Source organism: Salvia splendens, chromosome 13, assembly GCF_004379255.2.
Source record: "Salvia splendens isolate huo1 chromosome 13, SspV2, whole genome shotgun sequence".
Classification (NCBI taxonomy): domain Eukaryota; kingdom Viridiplantae; phylum Streptophyta; class Magnoliopsida; order Lamiales; family Lamiaceae; genus Salvia; species Salvia splendens.
In genome coordinates, this window is record NC_056044.1 from 9,258,037 (window position 1) to 9,266,029 (window position 7,993).

At 41.1% G+C, this 7,993-nt stretch overlaps 1 protein-coding gene across 1 annotated transcript; it reads right to left on the bottom strand.

Moving 5' to 3' along the window:
- Positions 1 to 5,253: 5,253 nt before the first annotated feature.
- On the bottom strand, positions 5,254 to 6,844 carry LOC121760053 (60S ribosomal protein L14-1-like). Its single transcript, XM_042155657.1, has 5 exons — positions 6,728 to 6,844; positions 6,551 to 6,652; positions 5,913 to 6,042; positions 5,723 to 5,835; positions 5,254 to 5,449 (listed from the first exon to the last, which is right to left on the bottom strand). Exons 1-5 carry the CDS (start codon positions 6,728 to 6,730, stop codon positions 5,393 to 5,395), a joined length of 405 nt encoding a protein of 134 aa, XP_042011591.1. The 5' UTR covers positions 6,731 to 6,844; the 3' UTR covers positions 5,254 to 5,392.
- Positions 6,845 to 7,993: the final 1,149 nt, after the last annotated feature.

Consider the following 7,993-nt stretch of genomic DNA (forward strand, 5'->3'; position numbering starts at 1 on the left):
GGTTGAGTTTGCGCTGCTGGTCACGATGGGGTTTCGTTCCTTCTTCCAATCTGATATGGTGCATGCATAAATCTGGGCTGATGCCCACCAGATCTGTCAGTTTCCATCCGATGGCCTTCTGATTTCGCCTCGGTACTTCCAGCAATTTGTCTTCCTGCCCCTGGGTCAACTGACTGTTAATGATAACTGGCTTTGTTTTGTCTTGCCCCAGATAGGCGTACTTCAAATGTGCTGGAGGGGTTTTAACTCCTTCGCGGGTTTCGGCACTTCAGTAGGCAGAGGATTTTCTTCCGCTTCTCTTCTCAGCTGACCGTCTTGATCAGGCACCTTCTCGAGGCTAGACACTTGAGCCTTCCCGCTTGACCCAGCTGGTCGCGGTCGCTAGCAAAAATTGATCACCGCTTTCGCGATGGCTTAATCATCCATTTCACCGACGTTCATTGCTTCGTACCATTCGGCGACTTCTCTCTCAATTTCCTCGTCCGCGGCGAGGTTTGTGAACTGCCTTTGTAAGAACTCCTCTTCCAGATACTCCTGCACCAGCGGCTCGGTCACATCCACAGAATACATGTTTTCACTGTCTGTCGGCCTCTTCATTGCTTCGTCGATGTTGTACGTAAACTGTTCTTCGTTGAAATCCAAACTGATCATCCCACTACGGACGTCAATTATAGTGCTAGCCGTCGACAAGAACGGTCTTTCCAACAGGACTCCACTTGACTCCTTCGTTATTGGCTCTGTCATCTTGATGACGAAGAAGTCGCTGGGTATAGAAAGTCATTCACCTTCACTATTACGTTTTCTAGAATGCCCTCCTGGTGAATGCAAGATCTGTCGGCTAGCTGTATCATGATGTCGGTGTCGACTAGCTTAGCCTCTCTCAGCTTCTTATAAATAGCATACGGCAGAACGTTGATAGATTCCCCTAAATCGCACATGGCGTGCTCCACTTGAATATCTCCAATTGAAATCGGGAGTGTGAACATCAGTCTTCTTTGAGGGGAGGTTGCTCCTCTGGATCACTGTGGAGACATTCTATTCTGTAATCAGTCTCCCTTCTTCATTGACCTTTAGTCCTTGATGAATTTACTGATCGGGGGCATCTTCAATGCTGTCAGGAGTGGCACCTTGACTTCCACGTCTTTAAACAGACTGGCCACATCGATCGTGGCGTCTCTCTTCCTTGTCACCATTCCGCGGTATGGGTAGGGCTTGACCTTCTCAGCTTCTTCTCCTTGACTCTCTCCCGTGGTCTCGCTGCCCACTTTCGCTTTCCTTTTATCTCTTCCTTTGGCTTGATCAGCTCCACTGGACTCTTCTTCCTCTTAGTAGCTTGGTCTAGGCATAGATACTGGAGACACCGCAGGTGAGCTAAGGCTCTGGTATACTTTCCCTGACCTCAGGGAGACTTCGCTTATATTCTGACGCCCAGGCTGCTACAATGTGGCAGGAATTTTCCTTTTGTTGCCTCTCAACTCTCCCAGCGACATGGCAACTTGAGACAAGTGCTTTGTAAGCATGTCCAGCACCACCCTTTTCTCCTTCTGAGACTCCTGAATCTCTCGCATCGCATCATTAGAATGGTGCGGAACTATCATTTCTCCTGGCCCTTCATTGGGGTCCCGGTTATACCTCTGATTTGACGGCCCCCCAGCATGGTTTGGCTGAGCGTAGTCGGACGGCCTATAGTGCTCTGGCTGGTACTGTGGTTGGTGGTGCTGTTGGTTGCCTCTTTAATGCGGTGGGACATAGCTAACCATCTGGTTGTTCGGTTGTTTCCCCTGGTTGCTTGACTGGGGGCATTGATGTCTATATCGACAGTTTCCCTCCTGCTGTCTGCTTGACCAGTTCGGTTGTCATCCACTGGACCAGTTCCCTTGATGACCGCTCGACCAATTGCCTTGTGGTCCACCTGGCCAGTTTTCTTGACCACCTTGCATTCTGTTCCCTCCGTTGTTTGATCTCTCCTGGTTCCGAGCGGGCCAATTGGGCTGCCCTACAGAGGGTTGTATCTATTGTGTCGATAGTTAAGGCGGTTTGCTTGGGTTCTGATCACTCCACCTGAAATTGGGATGATCTCTCCACGGAGCATCCCTCTGCTTTCCCTGGATCCAGTTGTCGTTTGCGTTCCAATGGCCGACGGCATTCACCTGAGTTTGCGGCTCCACTTCAGGTGGGAACTCGCAATAATAGTAGTGGTGCTTTTCCGGTGGTGGTGGCACATATGGTTTCTCCTTGGGTGCAGGCGGTGGAGGCGCTCTGTACTTCTCCACTGCCTTTAGCAGTTTCTTCTCCATTTACTCGAATCGAGCCTCTAACTTCTCATCACTTCTTGCCTCCGCAGCGTGCACGGCCCCTGGTCTGTATTGGCCGCGGGAAGTCTCATACGATCTTTTCGCTTCGATTAGCCTCTCCAGAATACTCTTTGCTTGACTGAATGGGGTTTTTGATAAATCCCCTTGAGCTGCTAGGTTGAGATCGTTCTTGCTGTCCACTGTGAGTCTGCCATAGAAGGTTGAATAGACCTCACAATCTCCCATCTTGTGGTTGGGGCACGCTTGAATCTATCCCAATACTGGCCCAGAGGCTCATCATACTCATGCCTCGCCTTTGTAACATCTCTCTTCAGGCGCTCGTCTTCGACGCTGTGAAAAAGCGGTCTAAGAATATCATGCGAAACTCGGCTCATGTTCTAATCGATCCCTTTGGCAACCTCGACAGCTAGACCCCTGCGTCACCCTTCAAGACAAAGGGTATAGCCTTGAGCCTATAATTTTCGAATGTGGATCCACCCGGCACGGGCTGAATATCACAGTATCTGCAAAATTCCTCCAGAAAGGCGTAAGGACATTCCTTCGAGAGGCCATAGAAATTTGACAACACGGCTAGCACTCCTGATTTGATCGCGATTGTTCACATTTCTAGAGTAATAGCGATGGCATGGGTGGGCTCCTTCTCGTCGTGGGCATGTAGGGAGCCAATTCCTGAACCATTGTCGACGAGAGCCATCACTGCTTCTGCTTGCTCAGGTGGTGGTAGCTTAGGTAGCGTGGGTTGTTCTCCTTCTTCCTCGCTGGTCAATTGCTCAGCGGCTGTTGCTTCTAACGCATCTCTGTAACGGGTGATTTCTACATCGGCTTCCTGGACACGCCAATGAGCATTTGTATCTCTCTATATGAGAGGATGATTCCAGTGTCCTCCGCGGTGATACCTTCTCATGAACGGAAAGAAAACAAATTAGAAAAGAAAGAAACAAAACTATTTACACCTACGCACTAAACATATCCATGTAATAACACCATGCTTCCCCGGCAACGGCGCCATTATTGGTGGGAGATGATTGAGACGGATACGCTCAGATTGGATCAACCTATATGGAAGATAACCGAACCGGGTGGATCAGTTAACAAATGTCGTTGCCACTTGATCAAGGCGTTCTCTCTCGCTTTACCGAAATATATTTATAACTCTCAGACGTGCACTACTTTAACAATAAAGCGGCAAGTACGGGGTCGATCCCACAGAGAAACCGGTGCGTTGAGTGTGTGAATAGTGAATAGGGGCCGACTGCTGCCACACTTTAAATTGGGAGTTTTAACTATTGGATTAAGTTAGGCGGAATGTAAACTAACTACTGGATCAAGTAACTCATCATGCTAAAAAAACAACTGACGGATCAAGTAAGCGATAATCTCAAATAGAAACCTAACTACCTAAACATGCTTCGGAACTACAAATCACTTTGTCATTCAACATAGTTAAACACGTGATCGAAAACAACAGGGAATTAAACTTAAACAACTAAAACTGGAAACTTGAGACAGCGCCGAATAAATGTTGAATTCTCTGTCGCGCTCCCTTTCGGTCGCTCTCCTTCTAACTAGCCATAGCTATTATCTAACTAAGCTGTCTTTGGAACTGGGGAAAACTTGGAACTAGAAACTAAACCAAAAAGAAAAGCTAAACTAGAAGCGGAAGGAAGATCTTTTTAATAGCGCTGCATCCTCTAATTATAAGCTCCTCGCAGCAATCTCCAGCTAGGATAACAACTTCGGCAGCGAATATTAGTCCTTGCTGGGATTGAGTGCCTCATCGATTGATATGTGTTTTTCTTCTAGAATGCAGCGGTTTTTCAATAACTGAATGGGGATTCGGCTTCGTCCTTGCGTCTTACGCATCAACACGTGCCCCCTTCTAGAATGCAGTACTTGATGATCGCCATCCAGCGCATCAGCTCCACGTGTCTTTCTTCTGAAATGCAGTAGTCCCCCGTCTAACTGCTTGATCACCCCTTTGATCAACCCTCGCAATTTTTGGCCTTTTCCGCCTTCTGCGCCAGCTTGATCAGCTTGGCCTTGATGCCCTTGGTCAAGCAGCATTCCTACACAATTAACATTTGCTTTGCTCGATAAATTGATCAGGTAGCATACGTTTTACCCCTAAACTGGTGCATGAAATAGGCCTTATCAGTACGAGAATTAAGACAAAATTTATAAAGTAAGAGAAAATGGGAGAATAATAGTTAAAGTAGTGTTAGTGAATAGTGAGATCTACATTATTAAATAGATATAACTTTCTAAAAAGAGAATGCACATATTTTTGTGGAACGGACGAAAATGGAAAGTGCACATATTTTTATGGAACGGAAGGAGTATAAATTTTCCAAAATGAGTGCAAAAAAGAAGTGACTCAAGTAGAAAATTAACAAAAGTGCAAAAGTGATATATGATGTAATGTGGCAAACCATGTATGCAATGTAACTGAAACTAACAACCAACTAGATATACTAATGCTGGTTAGATTTTGTTTCAGATAAAATTAGTTAAAGCGACTGTAAATTCGTTTCGACTGTGTTCAATCTTGACGTAATATCCTACTCGCCTTGGTGTGATACTATAATTTTCCAATCACAATTCAGAACTATCAAAGTCCACAAATTCATCTATGTTTCTTACATTGCTTGTATTAACTTCACATTTCCACTATCCAACTTCAGCTCTACGTTGATCATCATTCTTTGCTGTATGGCATACGTTTACACCTACTAGAAGGATCACTTTACACCTAATTTAAAGAAAAAAAAAGAAACACATTGAAAACAAATGAATTTAGAATATATGTAAAACACAATAAAAACAGTCTGTTATAAAATTTATCACTTGTCTAGGGTCATAGGACTTGTGGGTGTGGGATGTTAGTGAAAGGGGTATAGTCAACACAGCCCCCAACCAAGGACAGAACACTTTCCGAGCATTTCATCAAACAAAAATATAAAACTTTCAAGTTCAGACATGAATAGGCAAAATTGGAGCATCCTTTACCGTTACAAGTATTCAAGAACAATTTCCAAAATCCTAAGCCAATCTCTTGTAAAACACAGAAAATAAATTTTCTAAGATGCGGTCTCTTTCTTAAGTTTGGCAAGCTCCTGCCTGACAACACCAGCCTTCTGCAAGAGCCAAAAAACAACATATACATTAGAATTGTACAATTCCTAGTGGTAGGATGTCCAAGAAATAAAGCAGTAAAAGGGACCCATTTTTAACATCATTCAACAGTTTACACTGTTAGTATTTGATGATATATGTGGATAGCAAAATTAGTTTTGACATATCTATATTTCACTTATTCTTATCACATCAACTGTCCAGTTTAAAATTGATGTGCTTTTAGTATGAGAAAATTAATCTGAAATGGCCACAATATAAAAATGTATTCAAACCTTGATTTTGGCAATCATCAGCTTAAAGCGGTCAAAGTCATTGAGAGAGGCTCTTCTCTTCTGAACAATGAGCTTTCTACCCCATGAGCTCTTTTCCCACTTGCCTTTAACATCTGCAATAACAATCATTAATTACATTATAACCCGAGAGCATTAAATGGATGTTAAGGTCTCCTCATTGAATACACACCAGCAGCCTCCATAGCAGCAACAAGAACCTTTTTCTTTGGAACTCTTTTGATGTCAATCTTAATATCTGTGAGAGAAAGTCTCTTGAAGTTCATCTGGCTACGTACCATGTCAGGGGAATCAACAAGGGCCTGTCAATCAAGCAAACAGATAATAAAAACACTACTTAGTGCATTGATAAAAAGAAACATTGCAGACAACAAGTCTTAACAACAATTCCAGATACTGAAACACATCATTCATCAGGGAAAATGAAAGCCAAGCATGAATAACTCATATACAATTGACATCGAACAGGAATGGGAAAAAATGTAAAAAACGAATGATAGTAATAAAAAGGAAGCAAATAGAAATAGAACGAAATCCATGTTAATCAATGCAAGCATGAAACATTGTGCTACATTTTAACAACACCAATCCTCAAATAGTTGCCAATACAAAGCAAAGTATTTCTATACGGAAAACTATTATGTACAGTCAAACATAAGAAATTAACGAATAAAAAGTTCTGTTAATCGCCTCGAGCGAATGAAAACGGGTAACCAACAGTAACGAAAACGAAATTTCCCTAAGCAGTTCATCATAATGAAAACAAAGGATGAAAAAATGAAATTAGAAAAAAACTGAAGCAAGACATACCCGGTTCTGGTCGATGACATCAACAATGACAACAAGCTTGCCGTAGTCCTCGCCGTAATTGACGAGGGCAACCCTTCCGATCTCCACGAACCTCTTGAACGGCTACATAGTAATACAATCAAATCAATTAATGATGATCACCATTTGTACGCAGACATGAGAGAGAGAGAGACTAACCATGATGAGCGGCGATCTGCGGCGGGAGGAGGAGAATAGGCTGGTGTTGAGTGAGAGATAAAAGGGGTTGAAATTGCAGATTTTGTGACGGGGGATTAGGGTTAGGGTTTTTCTGCGTATTAGTTGGGCTTTATAAATTCGGGGGTATAATTATAAGCTCGGCCCATTAGTAGTATTTATTTTTGAATTAATTATTTTTTATATATCCACAATTTTGAGATTATTTAAAATTGTTTCAAATACTTATTAAATTTTCCTATATTTCAGTATTTTTTATAAATATCTTGCTATACAATTTCAGTGAGAGTAAAATTGATGTATAGTTTAATTTGAGGTGCATTTGTTTTTTCATCCAAACATATGAAATGATACTCCTTCATTTCAATATAGTTCCAAGATAATTGAGTCGTATTTTATTTGAGTTGTTTCAAGACTCTCTCTTTGTATCTTCACTTTAACCTTTAAATATTAGGAGTAATTTCTTAAATTTTGTACCCAAAAGAAATGCATAAATTATCCCAGAATGTAGGAAATATTATTTTGACAGAAAGTAATACTCCATCCGTTTTCTAAAAATAAGAACTTTTGAAATGACACAAATTTTAATACAAAATTAGTAAAGTAAGAGAAAAATAGGAAAAAATGTGTTAGAAGAAAATTGATCCCACTTCATAGAGAGAGGAAAAAATTCCTAAAATGGAAAGGTTCTATTTTCAGAAAAAAAAAACGGACAAAAATGGAAAGAGTTTTTGTTTTTAAGAAATAGAGGGAGTACTTCGAATAATAACGAAATTGTGAGATGCTTTTTTTATTTGCAATTAATTGTCCTAAGTCAATTTAGCACGAGTTTTAAAAAATGAAATGAAAAGTAGGTAGAAAAAGTTAGTGGAGTGTGAGTCTTACATTTATATATTAGTTTTAAAGTAAAATGTGAGTGTAATGAGTTAGTAAAATGTGTGGTGCATTACTAAAAGTAGTAAAAAGTAAATAAAACACTTAATTGTGGACGGATGAAAAAGAGAACTTGAAACGCTTAATCGTGGATGGAATGAGTGAAACATAAAACACTATTAGCTCTTTTTTTGTTAAAATCAGATCGTGTCCAGATAAATTAGTTTTATGCCACCAAATTTTGCATAGCATGACTTGTATGAAAAATCTTAAAATTGAAAACATTTGACGAAAAAAGAAAGTAAGAGACATTTTTTTGTTAGACAATAATATTCATCGTGTTGATCTATAGGTACTTTGAATAGAAGATTAGTT